Raw genomic sequence first — 19,860 nt, 5'->3', positions numbered from 1 at the left:
TTCTTTTTGAATAGTATTGTTAATTTATTATGTGACTGCTCAAATACATATTATTGAATTAAAGATTTCAATATTATGTCAGGAATGGACCTAGACTTTCTCAAATGAATCACTTTGATGGTGAACAGAATAACCAGCGAGGTTCATGTGATTATAGTTGGTAGAGAACAATAACCTGGCTTTAATTTACTCCTGAGTAGAAAACAAAGAGAGCAGCAAATCCTGCTGAAAGCTGTGCAAGGCAGAAGGAAATGTGGACAACATGCAGCCGTTAAATATGAAGTAGCCTTGTCCAGGTATCATGTAAAAGATAACATTTAATCCTCCTGCAATATGGCTATTTGAGTTGGTGGTACTGAATTTCAGGTATGCATCTGGTTCGTTCTCTGGGCTGTATATTTAGGAGCCGCTGAAGAGAGAACCAGACTCGGGTCTGACCCGTAAATCTGCTGGACTCCCAGGGAGCTGCTTCCAAACGGCCAAGTCAGTGAACGCATCCCTCAAATCAATCATTATGACTCTCAAAAGTATTCCCACCCATTATGTCTTTCACATTTTGTCATTACAACCAGCGATTTTCTAATTTCTCCTGTGTTGCTTTGTTTTAATGATGCTGTTGGTGAACTAATGTTCTTCAAATCTGTGTAGTAATTGTCCTCAGAAGGAAATAACACTCCTTTCACTCCACAATTATGCACAGCTTTGTGTTGGTGCATCATAAAATTCCAGTTAAATATTTTCAAGCTTGTGGTTGCATAAGAAGTGAAAAAGTTTGAAAATGAAAACATTTCTAAGACACTGACTGCACCAATGAGCTTAACCCACAACTTTACTGGTTTATAATTTAACTACACATTAACTAAGATAGTATCAACAAGTACAAAAATCAACAAGTACATAAAGGTGGAAACCTTTATGTACTTGTTGATTTTTTTAATGTAATCAAAATTATTTGATGCATTTATTTTATTAAAAATACAGAAATAGACATGAAATGCAGTCCACATATCCCAGCTTTTTTTATGAATCAAACAGCCTCTTATTCTTTCTTACTAAAGATGTGCTGCATCAGCAAAAGCTTTACTTTTCCATTTTTAACATTTACTTTATAAAGTCTGTTTATTTATTGTTAAAGAAACTTTGCTTTATCCCTAATTTTAGGGTTATGTACAAAAAAAGCATCAGATATCTACAAGAAAAAAATGACTTTGTTGCCTTGTTTACAGTGTGTTTTTACGTTTTGATAATTGATAGATTAAGAAATATTTAAAATAAGTTAAGATGTATAAGTATTTAAGAAACATTTTTGTAAAACCATTTAATATTTAGATTAACACAACTTTAAGGCCTATCAGTTTCATTTTTTATGTTCTCTTGTACTATTTTCCATTATGTAACGATTTAAATGTCACTATTTGGCACCTTGCATAGAACCTAACACCTGATTGGTTTATTTCCAGACCAATCACCTTATTTATAGCTCAGTTAGTTAGCGCTCTTACTTATATTACCTAATAAATAATTTCCGACGCTTTTAACATATGATTTTACACCTTCAATTAATTATGTATTTCTACAAATTAAAATATTGATTCATTTGTGTTCAATTATCACTTGTTTATTGAATTGAAGGAGTTGGGGTCTCGATATAAATCACTTATGCTGGATCTCCTAAGAAGAGACGCTAATTAAGGGGTGAGGCGGGTCGGGCCCCTCGGTCCAAAATAGCGCCTACAGCCTGCTTGGGAAAAAAAAAAACCTTTACACCCCGCAACACTTGCGACACAGTCAGGCTCCGGCTGATAATCACTAACCAGGCGGAGCGGAGAAAAGCAAACAGAGATAAACACTAGAAGTCTGTGGCCGAGACGTCGTGTTTCCCCCCACTTCTCCTCTTACTGACATGAAAATGAAGCGCTTCGGTTTCGTTTGGATCTTCGTGGTGCCGAGGGCTGAATCGCGTTGATTTACTGCAGAACTGAATCGCACCGGGGCGACAGCAGCTGTTGGGACGCACAAATGTTGTTCTGGCAGTCCTACACCGAAAACTTCCGGGCTCCGGTGCAGAGACATGGAGACAGCAGCAGCTACACACGGTACGGAGCTCACCGAGCCGAGTCTGCACTGCTCATATTTTGTTGACAGTTATTACTTTGTGAATATACAGTTTCTCTTGAGAGCTAAACACACAGTGGTGTGCGTTAGTCGAGAAGGAACCGATTCAATTGATCGGTTCACTTATGTGAACTGAGAGTCGGTGTGTATTTTATACGGTTCCGAACATACGTGTACATTCTGCTTGAATGCGACATTGATTCTTGCACAGTTTGGGATTCGTTGCATTTGTTTCGTCATTTAAACGATGTCAAAAATCTTGATGCATGTTTATAGGTGACGCAGAGATGAATCATAATTCTACTTGTGCATACTTTATGAACTGGTTAGAATCACTGACCCAGTGAATTTCAAGCATGAACTTTGATGCAAAGACGAGTCGTAACACCTTGTCAAAAAAAATGAAAGAAAAACTAAAAGTTGTAATGGCAGATAAAGCAAACACAGACCGATCATTTTTCATGGGGAGAGTGGGTGCAGTGTGTGAGACGGTGAATATTACACATCAAATGTGAGATATTGTTTTATACATTTGTGTGTGAAAATCACTCATACAAGTAATACCAAAACCTGGATTGACTATGATAAATAGTTCCGTATCACCCAAACAGCCAACTCTTGTTTATAAAATGATCCAAATCTTTCGGATCTCTGGAAAATATTCGGAATTCCCATTGCTAGTGAAACACAATGACGGAAGCTGGGAAGCCTCTGATTGGCTAATGCGTCTGCAGTGGGCACAGAAGACGGCTTGTGATTGGGTGGTTTTCGTCCTGGTATCGTTCCTGAGGCTGGCGGTGGCGACCCAGCAAAGAAGCTAGAGTCAGTCTGAACGTCGAGGGAGCCATGTTGATGTCTGTTTTTGTATCAAACGGTACATTTTCGATGGTTAAAGGACTACGTCTGAAAGACGGGAAGCCCGAGCGGTGATTTCCCAACCGCTATGAGAAGAGAGGACCTGGCCGGAACGGTACAGAGCGTGCTAGAAGAGCGCTGGGTTTAGGTCACCGAGCAGCTGATTCAAAGCAAATGAAGTTGATGCTAGTTAGCTTGGTAGCCAGGTAGCAACAGCTGTGCGGACGCTGTGTGGGATGCGGCTTTTGGACTCTTGCAATACAGTTTCTCAGCTTGTTGCATTCTGCTGAACGGACGCTCGCCAGGCTGTTGGGGAAACACCCGACGAAGCGACGACGAGACTGCTGGGTTAGCTCAGGCTTTATAAAAGATGGCTCTGTAAAGCTAGCTAACGTTAGCATGCTGACGATCAGTCCGCATCTTTCGTCACGACTGTTTGCTAGCTGATGGGGTTCTAACTTATTCTTTCTCTGGGGCAGTTTGCCACTAGTTTGGAGGGAAAACAGCTTCAATAAGCCAAACATAATTATGGTGGTGAATTCAGTCTCCGGGCAAAACTACCTGTTCGCCTTCCCAGCCTGCCGATGAGCAGCTAACGGGCTTAGCAGCAGAACTTTGCTCCGACGGGTGTCTCTCACAAGCTGCAGAGCCCTCTCTCTCGCTCGCTAGCCGAGCCTTTACCTGAATCAAGCTGGCGGCCCTCCGGGTAGAAGCCGAGGACAAGGAGCTGGGGTCCATGGCCTGGGTGCTGAAGATGGACGATGCCACCATCGAGTCGGGGCTGGTGCATGACTTCGATGCTAGCCTGTCTGGCATCGGACAGGAGCTCGGGGCTGGAGCTTACAGCATGAGGTTAGAGACATGCAGGACAAAAACACACACACGCACACACTGTCTGGATGGTGAACCGATAAAGATGTTTGGCTGGGGAGGTGTTGTTGTTCCCTGTTGCATTGGGTGTAATGGTTTCTCTTTGTTTTGCGAACTGCAGCACAGCAGTCACTGCGGGGTGCCACGATCGAGGTCAAACATTAGATTACACAAATTAACAAAACCGTAGACGGAAAAGATCCCGTTTCATGTTGTGAAGAGGGGGCGGTAAACACGTCGGATCAGCTGATCCTGTTCCCCCACGCACAATGGGCTTGTTGCTACAACATATACAGACTTAGTTTCAACTAGGAAGTGCGTGGGGAGACGGTAGTAGCTTTGTTTCTGATGGTATGTGGAAAGCAAAGGGTTTTCTCTGGGTCTGAGCCAGCGGCCTCACTCTGTTTAAATGTTTCTGGGCCCGTATGTGACGGTATGGAACATGCTGTGCACAAGTTTGTGTAAATAAGGGAGGTGCTTATTGTGAACTTTACCTATTTATCGATCCGTGGAGTAATGATTAATACTTGGAGGGAGGAAGAAGTTATAGTTTCTTTTGTAATGTTTAGCCATTATGGTTCAGAATAAGAATATAAGTATTTCTTGAGAATAAACAAAAAATGTTGGACGGGCATTAATATTCAGTACAGAAACTTGACTTAGAAAACTTTGGAAGCTAAATGTACAATTTTCTGTAGTTTGCAGAAAATTAAGCTGCTAAATTTTCACAGTAATTCATGAATATATCGGATGCATGATCTCATTTACATAAATAATTTACTTTTTTTGATGTTTTGCACACACTTTAAGAAATTGCATTGATTTGAAATTAATAACAAACTGATGTGACAAACCAGAATTACAGAACATTGTCGAGTTCACCGAGTTGATCTTCTCTTAACTAAAAACTTTTCTTTTCTGATTGTTTTATGTAAAAAAAAAAAAAGGAACATTTTGTCAACAATCTCCAGCTGTTCATCAAACCTTTCTATTTCTTCCAATTTTCCGATTAGTAAAACGGTCACTGGTGTTACTTCTAACTATTAGCCAGGTATAAAATGTTTTATTGGCATTTGCTAATGCCATTAGTTTAGCAAACAGTAGCTTTAAAAACAACTGCCTTAATACACTGTAGCATCTCCAGCTCCAGTTGTTGAGTTACTGTCCTGCTACGTTTAGACTCATCTCTGCTCCAGCACAGGGAGTGCAGGGGCTGATTTTCCTCTTCAGCACACAACAAGTTCTGCAGAGGCCCAGTAATGAGCCATTCATCTGATTTAGGTGTGTTGGAGCAGAGATTTATCTAAGTTGCAGGATAGTACCTGTCGAGAGGTGCAGACCTCTGATGCAGGTGATACTGCTTTAGTTTCTCTGTATTTTCTGTTTTGTTGTTGTTCTCAACCAGAAATATTTTTAAGCAAATTTGGCGGGGTAGAGGATTTGGGGATAGTTTTTGTATCCTTCTTTCAGCCAGCTGACTGACTGTTCAGCAACACAAGGGGGACGGAAATTACTACTTACTTATTACAATCAAATCACAAACTAAAGTTCCTCTGGCTGCAGCATCATCACACAAACTTTGGTCACTTTGTTGAAATCCTGGTTAATTTGTGCAGCCAGGTTTGTCTTCTTAGTGTCAACCTGAAATGATTAACACGTGTGCTGGAGTGAATCCTGGCTGCGTAAACATTGTGCGGCAAAGTCAGCATTTACAGTCAATCCATGCATAATCCATACATTTTTCCCATGTTTTTTTTTAATTTTATTTTTATTTTAAACTCTCCAGAAGTTGCAAGTGGTATTGCGGTGAATCACCTGGTCCTTTACTGGGTTTTCACTATGCTCTGAGGTCACTGGGAGGTGTTGATATTTCTGCGTTCAGGGGGCAAGACCTCCAGGGATGAGTGTGTGTTTATCAGACGCCCCTCTCCTCCTCCTCCTCCTCCTGCCTGTTTATCTGTGTGTGACGTTGGTGTGTGTGCCAGTCGCCCCTGAGGGCGAGCGAGTTCACCAGTGCTGAATTCATGGCATGCATCAAAGTGAATTAGTGAAAATAGAGAGCGCGCTATCTGTGATACCCGGGCTGGGTTTGAAGTCAGCAGCTGGTGGGTACAAAATGTTTCAGTGGAAGCCACTCTTCAGGTTTCAGGTGGCCAGTATAGGTTAAAGGGTGGCGGTTTGGACGGCTCAGTAGGGTTACAATAGAACGGTCTGCCATATATTTACACCAAGGAAACAGAAAGTTTACTCATTCCTGCTTCGCTCATGACTCTGTGAAACATTCCTATACATGGAATGCTTTGCAGTGATGGAGTTAATTTTTCTGTATTTTTCCTGATTTGGACGCAGATCCACACACACACACACACACACGCTCGATTCAGCTAATATTAGTGTTTGTCGGGGTTAACTGAGGACAGGTCGACTGTCTGGATTAGCTGGGAAGTGTGAGAAATAATACGTCAGCATCTTGAGCGGTCTGCGGGTGTTTCTAATCATGTGTCATGCTGAAGCCTCGTGCATCTATAATAAGAGACCAGTTTGATCAATGAAGCGCCTTTATCACCCCTAAAATAGGCAGATTTGTTTAATAATTTAATCTGGGAGTTTTACGTGTGACAAATGTATTTGAGATAAGAATCAACAGAATCCAGTTTTGACAAATTGAGGCAGAAATCGTTTATGCTTTCCAAATATTATAGCGCTTATGAGGCAATAAAGATAAACACTAGAGAGGAGATAAAAACTCTGCAGCATTAAGACTTGGGTTGAGCTTTATATTGGATATTATTAAGCTGTGCTTCAGCTCTCCAGATGTCATTTTGTGTTTGGTTTTTTCTGCATCCTGCCGCCTTCCTGATTCATTTGTCTCTGTCTTTCAGCGATGTGCTGGCTCTGCCCATCTTTAAGCAGGAGGACTCCAACCTTCCACCTGAAAGCAAGACCAAAAATCCCCCATTCCAGTATGTGCTGTGCGCCGCCACCTCGCCTGCTGTCAAGCTGCACGACGAGACGCTCACATACCTAAACCAAGGTAACAGGATATTTAATTCACTTAAACTACTTAAACTCCAAGTAGTGTTGCTCAATTTTAAGAAAACATACAACTGTGATAAACTGTTGAATATCAAGACAGCTACATTGATAGAAATTACACCCAATTTTCCTTTTACTTTCTGTTCTTCCATCGTAATGTTAAACTCTTTTTTTCTTCTTCTTCTTTTATTTGAGTTTTAACAAACTATAGGAGATTTGGGCATGACAGTCAAAATGTAAAGACCTACTTCGCTGTTTGTTTGCTGTCAGTATGATTGCAGCTAAGAATATGGTGCAACATTGAGCTACATAGACTTTTTAACATCTGTAAATTTTATGCACATTGCCTGTAGTTCTTACACGCAAAATTCAGCACTTGAATTAATTCCGACAGAGGAGAAAACTGTTTTTGTAAAATGGAGAGTTCTGGACATTTAGCATGAACGGTCGCATATAAAAATTTATACACTGGATAATAAATGGGGCAGCACAGGGGAAGCACTGTAGCCTTGCAGCAAGAAGGTGCTAGGATCAACTCCCAACCTGGTGTTTTTCTGCATGGACTTTTATGGTTCTCCTCATGCATTAGTGGATTCTCTCCAGGTACTCTGGCTTTCTCCCACAGTTTAAAAATGTGACTGTAGGGTTGACTGGTTACTCTAAGTTAGTAATGTTCAGTCCTGGTCCTCAGAAGCACAGTCCTTCATGTTTTAGATGTTTCTCTGCTTTAGCACCAGAGGCTTGTTAGGAGCTACTTGGTTACATGGGATTTCCCTCAGGATAAATAAAGTACCTACCCACCCACCCGAGTCAGGTGTCTGGAGGGAAGGATATGCCCAAAACATTCAGGATGTATGACTAGCTTCATCCTAGTTTATTGTTGCATTCGATAAACAGATAGCAATGGTGACCTGCTGTAATAAATGTCAGCTAAATATTTAAGCACTGTGCAGGCTCTCATTGTCTGTAATAGATTTGGTGACATTTGTTGTTTTCAAAGGTAGAGAAGTTGTAAGTCTGCATGTTGCAGGTGATTCATCATGAGTGACACATCATGACGCTCAGGCATTAAACACTTTCAAGTGTGGAGAAGGGAAATTACAATAAACGTTATATTTATTTTAAGAAATCCTTTTGTATTCAATATGCATTTTATAAGCATTTTTAAAACTTTGCCTTTAGATTCTAACTTGACCAGAATCGGGTTAATTGAATTTAATGAAAATTTCCCCCATTTAAATAATTAGAAAATATTTATCTGTACATTAATGGCCAGTTTATTGTTTTTGTAATATAGACTGATAACAAAAACAACATGTGTCACATACAGCAAAAATAAACTGCATGTAGCTTCATAATCACTTCATCAGGGTGTTTTTTATATGATGAATGATGTAAACAACAAATTTAATGGCAGCCATTATTCAGCTGATCATTTACCTAGGAGTGCAGGAAGCAGTCTTATTTGGAATGTAAATTTGTTTGTAAATTCGGCCATGTAAGTTTTTCTCATGTTGCGTTTCCTCTTTTCCATCTCATTGTTACCCCTGAGTGATTTCTTCATTTTATTACGTTGTAGCTCATTGCTGGATAAATAAAAAGTTTCATGAATTATTAAGTGTTTTTATCCCTGCTGGGAACTGTATGGAAGAAATGTACATATATATATGTATAAGATTGTTACAAAACCAGGATTATTCCAAAACCAGGATGCTATTTATTTTTTTATTTTTTTTATCTTTGAAGCACATGCATCAGGTTTCTCTCCTTTTTTCTGTTCAGGCCAATCTTATGAGATCCGCATGTTGGACAACAGGAAAGCAGGGGAGTTGCCAGAGCTCAACAACAAGATGGTGAAGGTGAGAGAGCCGCTGCAGCTAGAGGAGAAACATCTGCTTCTTACATCTTGTGCTCTTCATATCTATATATCTAACATGTGTATGTGTGTGTGGGGGTGTGTGTGTGTCTGTAGAGCACAGTACGGGTAGTGTTTCATGACCGGCGGCTGCAGTACACGGAGCACCAGCAGCTGGAGGGCTGGAAGTGGAATCGTCCTGGGGACCGTCTTCTTGACATCGGTAAAGAAGCCTGCAGAGAAATGTTTACTCTCTACCGTCCCGTTTGTGTGTGACGTGCAGCTCAAATATCTCTGTCTGAAACAGATATTCCCATGTCAGTGGGCATTGTTGAGCCCAAGACTCACCCCTCCCAGCTCAATGCTGCAGAGTTTCTGTGGGACATGAACAAAAGAACATCTGTTTTCGTTCAGGTAACAAAAAAAAAACATCCTCGCATTCTCTAACCACACTCGCTCTCCTTTCGCCTGCTGCCACCTGTACCGCTGAATTTCCACATCAAACGGCGTCTCTTGATGATGTCGCCTTGGTTGTGTCTGCAGGTGCACTGCATCAGCACGGAGTTCACTCCCAGGAAGCATGGCGGCGAGAAGGGCGTCCCGTTCAGGATCCAGATCGACACGTTTACCCAGGGAGACGGTGGAGAGTACACAGAGCACCTCCACTCTGCTTCCTGTCAGATTAAAGTTTTTAAGGTACGCACTCTGTAAAGTTCCCCTTTACCCATGGTAAAGCAGGGGTGGCCAAACTTTTTGAGACCGAGATCTACTTTTTCTATCACCAGCTGTCTTCAGATCTACCTCATAACAAAAAGATATAAAAATTGTAAATGAAACTCTATTGACTTATTTTATATGCAAATATACGTCAGTTATAGCAGAAATATTAAAGTGATAGAAAACCTAATGCAGTTTTTCCTGATGCATCTCAAACCAAATGTTGGACTGGAATTTATTTCAATGTCATTTGTGAATGTCAACTCCTCATTTTCAACAGTGGACCTATAAAGGCTGAAAAAGATGATCGTTTTGGAGAAAATCTCATCAACATCAATATTTCCACTAAATAAGAGACAAAAATAAATAGCATGTTTAAAAGAGGAAAAGCCTCTCACTCTGTGCTCAAAGCAAGATGCCAGAGAGCACCAAACAATTTTTTTTGTAAATAATAGACAATTTATTTTCATATAATTATCTCGGCAGAAATCATTTGTTTGTTACTTAATGAAATATATATTTGTCCCATTTGATGTTTGTTGTGAATGACATAGACGAACGAGGTAATTAGTCCAAGTTTGTCGTTTATTGAATGTTCAGAAACTACAGCGGCTGTAATGCGCCACAGCAAAGGTAAACAAAGGTAAAATAACCCGATCAGGTGATCAACTCAAAACCACTCGTAACTTTTTACTCTCTCTCTCTCTTTGTCGTGTAAGCACACCCGTTGCCGTGGCAACCGGCTGCGTCCCTCAAGACGAGCAGAGATTATATTAAAAACATAACATTCAGTCCGTTACGATATCAAGTTTTCAGGCTTGATTTTTATTTCTCGATTATTAATAAGCGTCTCATGAACACAGCGGTGGTTGATTGACTAATTTAAACTCCTGCTCTGCTAGTCAGTCGGTCTTTGAGTCGCCTTCTTTTTTTTTGTTAATTGAACCATATCGCACTGAATTGCGCAACACCTTGTTGAAACAATAATTAATTTGAACACGTTTTGTTGATTTATTTTTTTTATTCTTCAATAAAGTTACAAGCGTTTTGGATCTTTGAATATTTTGATAAGCGCATCAGAAGAGGACTCGCTGGTTTCAGCCTCTTGGCGGCGTTCAGTTTGTCTCTTACTGCCGAGATCGACTGAAAACCTTCTGCGATCGACATATTGAGCACCCCTGTGGTAAAGAGATACATTTAGTTGCTTTTTTTATATCAATGTTTCTCCTTGTCTTCTTAATGTTCAGCCAAAGGGGGCAGACCGTAAGCAGAAGACTGACAGGGAGAAGATGGAGAAGCGCACCCCTCAGGAGAAGGAGAAGTACCAACCCTCCTATGATACCACTATCCTATCAGAGGTTAGAATGATTTCCTTTAAAGGCTTATTTTTGCTTTTACACAAAGGAAATGTAGCATTGTAGTTTACAACACAGTTTATTGATGGTACCAGAGCTTTTTCCACTGCATTAACTCCAGCAGAATCACTCCTAGCAATAATCTGAACCAATTATGTGTTAATGGGCAGAACTGCCATTCGTTTTGTTCTGTCCTTTTAAGAGCCTGGATTTTACTCCAGAGAGTCACTGAGGATTCATATCATTACATCACTGTTTGTCTCTGGTAACAAAGGTGTTGTTAAAACCTCTTTGGTAAAAGCGCCAGGGAGGAAACACAGAGCGAAGCGATGTTATCTTTATACAGAGCATTCACTTCTACCCTTCCTGATTGATATTTCATTAATAATCCACCAGACTAACAAATTGAAGCACAGTTTGATTCTTAAGCTTATTAATTATCTTGGCTCACATGCTTAATCCAGCTGCATTGGATTAGGAAAACTGGCTTCTTAAAATAATAGATTAAAACAAACCTTTAAAGTTGCTACGGTTAGTGACAACAACCCCATCTTGACCTGTTGCTGCATAAAGCTTCAATCCACTGGTGATACTTCAAAGAATAACACTGCAGTTTTTCCTGAGCAGCGGGTCAGCGGCCTCTTCTTATATATATAATGTTTAGGCTGCTGCTATAGTTGCAAAAACCACTTCCTGCCTCTAAAAGAAAGCAGTGTGTTATTTGCGTTTGAAGACGGTTTGCAATGACGCAAAAACGGCTTTCTGAAGTAAAGCTGTGGTGCACCGCCTCTTGTTATTCACAACTTTTACTATAGAAACAACAGCCTGAGTTATAAACCTACACAAACACACTGGGACACTAAGGATAATCTCAATAAAAAAGATTTACCCTTAAATCTTAGCAGTTACCTGCTTCATGTTTAAATAAACACCTAGTTGCATCGCAGAGTGAACGGTGAACTGAGCAACAAGCAGGACATCTGCAGATCACTGATTATTTTCTACAGATTATCTTAATAATCCACTAAATAAGAGACAAATAATGTAGCTTTACAGATGTGACATGAGAGAAGGAGGGGGGAAGAAAATCACATGACTTAACAGAGTCCAACATCAGTAGAAATATTTAATATTTTACTTATTTCTAAAACAGCAAACTGCTTGCTGGCTCTGCACCGCTGTAATGCAACGGGAGTTGAAATGGACTCGTGTGATTGGCTTCCAAAGTCTCTCAGTACAGATTTATCAGACAGAAACACAACGACTTGTCATTTGTATTTGACGTGTTGCTTTTTTTAACTTTTTTGTTAGAAATTGATACGCATGTTTCAGACAAGAAACAAAAATGTAAATACACACCATCAGCAACAAGTTGGGACTGTAGATTGTTAAAACCTTCAAAGCACAGTTGTAGTAAATTTTAGTATTACCAAGTCTGGACAAGAATGGAGGATAAAATGTAGCAAAATATTTATATTTTCACTCTATTCCCTATGCCATAAATGATTTCCTTCCTTCCTCATGCCTTTGTCCTCTGTGTCGTCTTCTTTGCTTTCCTTCATTCCCTTCTTTTTTCGGTCATCCCTTGTCCACCTGTCTTTCTTTTTCCCTCTCTTTGACTCTCCCCCTTTGCTCCTCCTTCCTTTCTTCCTAATATCCTTTTGTATCTTATAAACTTCTTTATTTCTCTTCAGTCTCCTTCCATTCTTGCTTATCCTTTTTCTCACTTGCTTGTATCCTAGTTTCCTTCCTTTCTTGTCTTTCCTTCAGTCCTTCCTCTCTTTGTTTCTTTTTCTTCCTCGTTTCTTTCCTTTCTTGCTTGTCCTTCCTTCCTTCCTTCCAGAAACGTTTCTATTTTAACCTGGGCGTAAAGAACTCACAACTTTGAAGAAAAGTCTGGAGTTTTTACATGAATAATGTGTAGGAAACCTAAGAATATGGAGCCAAAAATCTTTTAGGGTTTTTTGGACTTTTCTTTTGGTAATAAGTGAGAAGTCCCCGACCTGTCTGTGTGTGTTGGTGTGAGTCACAGGCTGGCTAACCTCTGCTGTGTGTCTGAATGCAGACGAGGCTTGAACCCATCATAGAAGATTCGGGTGACCATGAGCTGAAAAAGTCCAGCAAGCGGACACTTCCCGCTGATTGTGGCGACTCCTTGGCCAAGAGAGGCAGTGTAAGCACCCTGCTCTCCACTCCCGCTCCTTCCTCGTCCTGCTATCTATTCTCTGTCTCCATTTCAAACCAGTAAACATTCAACTGGTGTGATTGGGATAGTGCAATGCTACTTGTTTGTAATTCGGAGGAGTGGGGATGGTGCAAAGCTAAATTCCCAGTATATACACTTACTTTTCCACACACTTTTCTTAGATGTACTTATAGTTTCACTTATTTTATTACTGTTATTGGTGTGTAATCACTGCAGTATTAACACGTGTGTGTCTCTGCTCAGTGCTCCCCGTGGCCAGACGCCGCCTACACCAGCACCAGCCAGGCAGCTACCCCCTCCTTCACCTCCACCCCACTTTCCACCTACACAACCTCTTCTGTGCTGGACAGGTACTTTAGTTTATTATTTAGTGAATTCATTCATTTTCATGGTCGCATTGAAAAGTCATTCATGTTGATCTTTTAATTACTTTTTTGTTTTCCAGTGACTCGTCCTCACCCAATCACCAAGCAGATACTGGTGGCCATGGCAACTCAGAGGTTAGTATCTAGTTGTGTTTCTGCTCCAAGTGGATGAGCTGGGGCCTGTCCTGGCTGATTTTGTCACAATTAGTCCTAAAACTAACCATTATTTTAGCAATCAATTATTCTGACAATTAATTTGATTTTTATGGGTTATGAGCATAAAGGACGATGCAAGTGGTCAGATTATTATTGCTTTATTTAGTCAAATGTTGATGAATAAATTTGGCATTATGATTGCTTTGACAGAAAGTTGAACTCAATGTTGTCGCGACTGAAGTCGTTGTCTCGTCTGTGCAGCAGCTGAGCCCTGCTGCCTCCATACAGGATGCTCAGAAGTGGCTGTTGAAGAACCGCTTCAGTTCCTACACTAGACTCTTCTCTCATTTCTCAGGTTGGTACACATTTGTTTTAAGCTTTTATTGGTTCTAGTGGCCTTTATTTGATTGTGAATTGACCGGAAAGTGGATAATGAGAGAAGGGGAAGACATTCAGCAAAGGTCACCAGGCCGGGATTCGAACCTGCGACGGCCGCGTATGTGGATTGTGCTTAACCACTGCACCACCACAGCACCCCTCGTACACATTAGATTTGGTGGATTAGAAGTCTTTGGCGATGGGCTCCTTAGTCATGTTTTGGAGGTATTTCCAGTCCACCAGGACTTGACTCCAGAAAAAAACATTGAGCTATTTGATTGAAATAAAAGTTGGGTTATATCTTATATGTTAGTTATTGAAATTGGGTGAATTTCTTTTGTGAAATTAGTGTTTTGTAGTCGGACCAGTCAGGTGTTCACGGTGTGTGTGAGAGAAACATTTCTAAATATAAAATGTTGTTAGATTTTAGTTTGCCTTGTTCCTGCTGTAAAATGCAGAATACTATCACAATACATTAATAATAGTAATTGATGATATAAGGGTGAATTGAAACTGGAAATAAAAAAAAAACAACACAAATGAACTAAAAAAAGACGAGGTGTGGTGCTGGAGAAGTTTGAAAACATACCTTCAAATTGTTACAGTTCTTGAATTTCACTTTAAGAGTGTAAAATTATTTGAGTTTCCACCTAAAGGATCCAGAATAAAAGTCTTATAAGTTTTATTTCTGTAATCAGATGCCCTACCGTGTAAATATTAGGGCCACTAGAACCATTGGAGCAAGACCTCAACAAGTCTCTTACTCTGTCCTGTCACAGGTTCTGATTTATTGAAGTTAACCCGGGACGACCTGGTCCAGATTTGTGGGCCGGCAGATGGGATCAGACTCTTCAATGCTCTCAAATCCAGGTGCGAAAAGTGTCTGGTGTAAGAAGAAAAACACTGAGCGAGAGCCTGTCTATGTGGCTGTGTGAGTAAACTGTCCCCTCTTGTTGCAGGTCAGTGCGTCCCAGAATGACGGTGTATGTCTGTCAGGAGTCTCCACAAGGGAGCCCCCTGCTGGAGAGACACTGCACAATAGAAAATGGAGAACACCGGAGCTCTGCTAGTTTACATGGTGAACAAAAGGTTCCTTGATACTAGTGGAGTACTGAAACGTGCTTGCACAAGTCTTTTAACACCATCACTGTTCTGTGTCCCGTTAGTATACCATGCTCTGTACTTAGAGGAGCTCACGGCTGCAGAACTCATCCGTAAGATTGCATCTGTGTGCGACATTCCGTTGGGAAGGATCCACCAGGTGTACAGGCAGGGTCCGACAGGCATACACATCCTACTAAGCGACCAGGTATCGGCATGCACACACCACTCCCTTTAACCACATCATCATCTAAAAACAGGCAATTTAATTATAGTGGAAAACTACATCTGTTTCACTGACCAGGTTGTGAACTATTTTTGCAAAAATATTCACATCCCTTGCTCACAAATGAGAAAATGATGCATTCTTTTTTTTAATCAGTGTTTCCCATTAAAAGTGTGAAAATTGTTCCCTTTTATGCCAATACCTCTAAATACAACCTGGTGCACCATAATGAAAACCTATCAAGACATGTCGATTCACCTGAAGTCACTGAGTCAAGAGAATCTGTTGTTTGGAAATCTGTTGTGCTGCATTTTATCCATCTTTTAACTTGCAACAGGAATGCGCTCAACTCAGGTGCAACATCATTTCCAGCCTCAAAATACTCATCTATCCCTCTAATCTGTTTTTGTTTCCCATGTAAAGAGCAGTTGACGCAGTTCCACTTATAATCTCATCATTGGCACAATCTCCTAATCAAGTTGACTATTTAAAAAGTATGTTTTAAAAATGTACCTTAAGCTTTCTACCGGAAGGAATTGTTTTACCAGCGTGGAAGTCTGGAAAGGCAAACGAGTGATGATTGCAAAGGAGAAACATAAAGTAGAAGTAAACATGTTGAAACTGAAAGTGATTTTATTTTTTTAAAACAACAGGAAATTCTCTACAAAGAAAATGAGGAGATAGTCCTGGGTTGTAAATGATTAACTGTGAATAAACTAATTAAAGATGGATGAAAAAAGTTGGATTTTGTCCAGTTTTGCCCAAACCTGACATCAACGTTAAAGTGAGCTGCAGTAGAGCAGGAATTGATTGGATTAGGTGATGTAGACAATGAATTACAAATTTTCTTACAACAAAAAAATTTACATTTCTTTTTTGTTACCCAGAGAAAGATTTGACTATAAAACTGAGACAGTTTTTGCCTGAAAGCTTCACTTCGCCTGTAAACTAAAACGGCTGAAGGATTATTTTACTGTGAGGATTACAGATTTTAAAAAATTTAAATATAAACTTAAATGACATGCATTTAATTATGTTAAATATTAAATATTTCACAAATGACAGATTTTCTTAAGCTAGGTTCATGTTGTGCTGATTTGAATCTGTAAACTGAGGAGAGAAATAAACGCTGCTGCTTTTTGAACAACAAATCTCTCTGATTTGAATCTTATTTGTACTCTACTGTTTTTGCATTACCAGATTGACTCTGATGTTACTTCTACAACACCAGGAAATCATATTTTGAGAATCTTGGCAGATATATTGAACAAAATTCAACATTTATCCTCATTTGTTCTCTTAGATGGTTTACAACTTGTCTGACGAGAGCTGTTTTTTGATCAGCACTGTCAAAGGTAAGCACATGATTCCAAAATGAAGGAAGTGCTGGTAATGATCCATATTCTCCGTATTTTAGGATTTACTGTCCCTTTCCTCTCTACTGTTCTCTTTCCAGATGAGTTGGGCGAAGGACTTCATCTAATCTTGAAGTAGTGAGGAGCACAGATGGCGTCACTAATACTCCACCCTCTGCTTTGGAGCAGAAGCCTCCTTCTGTCGCTCTGCATCCTCCCTGTCTCTGTTTAGCGATCGCTCGATGGAAAGCAGAGCGACTGCGCCGAAGCCATGTAAATGTTAGAATCTGACATGGGTGTGTCCACTGTTTCATATTGAAAACATTATTAAGATGAAGGAGATCGGTTAGAAAAAGAGATCGGGGAGGATTTGAGATCAGGGGGTAGTTGACATTGATCAATGTACTTTGATTTAATTTTAATTGTTTTTTTTGTCTTTTTTTTTTATGGTTTCTGTGTGGAGGTTGGAGGCTCCAAGTTAGAGGGGTGGATGGTGCTCTGGCATGCAAGAGACGGGAAGAAAAAGTCACCTTATTGCTTGTTGCCCTTCCTAAACAACCAGCGTTAGGCCAGTATTTGATGAAACTGTACTGCTGAACAGCATGCAATCCATACCAAGTTGCTTGAACAACAAACTCCGCTTTCTCTGCTTACTTAACATTCTTTGACGGGGATGTCTTAATTAACTTACTCTAATTGGCTGAGCAAATATTCAGGGTAAATGAGTGGAAATGCTCTCATTTTTGGCTTTTTTTGTTGCTGTTTTGCTATTTTAAAATGACATCAGTCCTTATCACATTGTCTCACTATGTGATTTAAACTTACAGCCATATCTCTGTCGACATTGCGTCTCGCTCAGCTAACGTGTGTCCAGTATGGCCTGCGCTTTTACTGCGTTTTTTTTAGTTGATGCCTAATTATGAGTCGGCTCTTTCTGTTGCTCTTAATGAATTTACTCTCTTTCTGGTGCCATAACAGCTCATTAGCTTGGCTTTTTTGTTTTTTTTTAATTCAAGTATATACACGGCGTACATACGCATCATTATTTGACTTCTCTGCTTTATTAAAACACTGGTTTACAGAATTATGGCGAGAGGACTTTGGAAATTAGTTGATAAAACCCCTCGACGATGCTATCCAGTGGAGCATTAGTGCCTATTTAAACGAAACATACTTTATAGTGGACCAAACGGGAAACTGACTGACTGGTGTGATCTGAGAGGGAATAAACCGCAGTGGGTCTTGAATTTGTGCAAATTTAAAGCACTAAAGCTGGTTTAAAAGTTGGGGGAGGGGGACTAAATACTGCAAATTTTGTACCGGGTGCCGAAGCCTTGATTCCAGATCCATCTTTACTGTAAACATTATGCAGCTGGTGAGGCATACGGTGGCATCTCAATAAATTAGAAATCACCAAATTGTTTTAAGTAACTTAATTGAAAAAGTGAAGCTCAACTAGATCATTGCACACGGAGTGATTTGTTTCAAGTTTGTTCGTTTTGATGATCCGTGAAAACCAAAAATGTTGTTTTTCCAAAAACTGGCTTATTACATGAGATCAAAAAAGTTAATTTTTTTATTATCATTAAGAAATGTAAAGGCCTTTAGAATCAGGTTGTAGAAGGTGCTAGTTTAATGGTTATGCAGCAGAAAGTTATCAACCTCAAGGGGTCTGTACAAAGGGCTATATCCAGGCATATTAATGGAAAGTTTAGTGGAAGGAGGAAAAAAGGTTGTGGTGGGGTTAAGGTCAGGTGAGTTTGCCCCAAATGATCAGACTGCAAACGTCCCAAAGAACCTCAAGCAGCTTAGTTTATGTGCCTCTCCACTCTTCCTTAAGATCCCTTAGGATCATTTTGGGACTTTTTTTTAAAATTAAATGCTAAATTTAGTTTTCAATATGGATGGAGGACATTGGACCATTGAGCAACACTCCTGTTTCTGCCATTGTCTCTAGCTTTCGAGTGGTTTAACACGAGGAGCTGGACCATTGTGCTTCATATCCTGAGTATATCTGTGTGGTGATTATATGAGCCTGTACCATATTTTTTCCTTCCACCCAACTTTCCATTAATACAGTTGGATACAGCAGTCTGTGAACAGCCAGCTTCTTTACCAATGACCTGATGAGGGTCTCAAATAAATGGTTGCGTGGACCATAAATTGGCCATAACATTACACTTCTGCATTAAAGTTTTTTTTTATTTTTTTTATTTACTTGGTCTTTTATTGTATTATAATGTTGAGGATTTGAATTCTGTGGTTTCGTTAGCCCATCAAAATTAACAGCAATAAATGCTTTAAAGACCTCCCTCTGTTTAATTTATGTGTTTCACTTTTTGAATTTAATTAATAACCAATGAGGTTTTCCATGGTATTCTAAATAATTGGGATGCTCCTGTATGCAGTGGTAATGCACCAAAACGCCGCATCATTCTTGGAAACTTTGTGTCGTAGCCTAGCGCAGAACGTACAGGTCGCGTTCTGAGTGGCCTTATCAAAGAGCGACAGGAAACCTCACGACGCTTGAGGCCTCTGCTTTGGTTCAAGTTGTTCCGTTTTGTCATTTTTGAAGAGGTTTACATTGTCAAGGTGTCAGAATTTGTGTGCATGTGTATCATCTTGTTTATGTCAAACGTTTGTTTGTTTTTTGTTTTTTTTTCTGCTGGTAAAAGAAGTCGTGTTTAGCTTGCTACTTAGTAAAGAGCATGTGGATATTTGGGAGACAGATAAATTTGTCAGTGAGTGTATCCCCCGAACTTTTCTCCCCCGTTACTTTTTCCATACGTTAGAGACCAAGCCTGCACTGAAGAAATTCACAAACTTCTAGCTCGATGTGTAGTCATTAGTCCTACACCCCCAACATCCTTTTCTTACTAGATCAGAAGGAGTTCGACAAATAAAACTCTCAAGGCTATGAAAGCAGCTGTTTGTGTCTCGACATGCACCAGAGCCAGGACTGTAGCTCTTGAGGCGTTTGCGCGGATGCGAGTGCTACAACAGAGAAACCTGTGTTCATCAACTCTAGCGTTTATAAGAATAGAGTGGATGTAAAAATAAAAAACGAAAAAAAGTTTAAGTCTGCTAAAGGCCTATCTTTGTGAGCACGAGCCGGAAAGAGGTGACCACTGTTAACCTGATGCTTCTCATGTGCACAGTATCATATGCTGGAGATGTACACAACCACATGTGCTGGGAATAAATAATTTCATAACTTTCTCCTGTGTTCTGCATATTTATTCAAGAAGAAAATGACATGAAGAGCATACT

The 19,860-nt window shown here is 40.0% G+C and overlaps 1 protein-coding gene and 1 long non-coding RNA gene across 7 annotated transcripts in view; one reads left to right on the top strand and one right to left on the bottom strand.

The window, feature by feature from the left end:
- The window catches only part of LOC114155869 (uncharacterized), a 19,136-nt gene extending 15,273 nt beyond the window's left edge, over window positions 1–3,863 (bottom strand). The window contains exon 1 of the long non-coding RNA XR_003597858.1: window positions 3,853–3,863. This is a non-coding gene — a long non-coding RNA (uncharacterized LOC114155869). The remainder of the gene's footprint in view (window positions 1–3,852) is intronic.
- Window positions 1,348–19,809, top strand: ubp1 (upstream binding protein 1). 6 transcript variants are annotated; one of them, XM_028035987.1, is made up of 16 exons: window positions 1,348–2,096; window positions 6,723–6,874; window positions 8,659–8,735; window positions 8,849–8,954; window positions 9,039–9,145; window positions 9,275–9,427; window positions 10,696–10,806; window positions 12,869–12,976; window positions 13,253–13,359; window positions 13,455–13,509; window positions 13,741–13,885; window positions 14,688–14,778; window positions 14,868–14,986; window positions 15,075–15,217; window positions 16,539–16,590; window positions 16,692–19,809. In XM_028035987.1, the coding sequence occupies exons 1-16, from the start codon at window positions 2,020–2,022 to the stop codon at window positions 16,727–16,729; spliced, it is 1,641 nt and encodes a 546-aa protein (XP_027891788.1). In that variant the 5' UTR covers window positions 1,348–2,019; the 3' UTR covers window positions 16,730–19,809. The 6 variants fall into 6 exon arrangements, with proteins under 6 accessions (XP_027891788.1, XP_027891790.1, XP_027891787.1 ...); XM_028035986.1 differs by lacking the exon at window positions 1,348–2,096 and adding an exon at window positions 2,171–3,822; XM_028035991.1 differs by lacking the exon at window positions 1,348–2,096 and adding an exon at window positions 2,172–3,085.
- The last annotated feature ends 51 nt before the right edge of the window (window positions 19,810–19,860 follow it).

This window comes from Xiphophorus couchianus, chromosome 13, assembly GCF_001444195.1.
Source record: "Xiphophorus couchianus chromosome 13, X_couchianus-1.0, whole genome shotgun sequence".
Lineage (NCBI taxonomy): Eukaryota > Metazoa > Chordata > Actinopteri > Cyprinodontiformes > Poeciliidae > Xiphophorus > Xiphophorus couchianus.
Note: the sequence above shows the minus strand (reverse complement) of the source record. Positions and strands in the feature narration are given on the sequence as shown.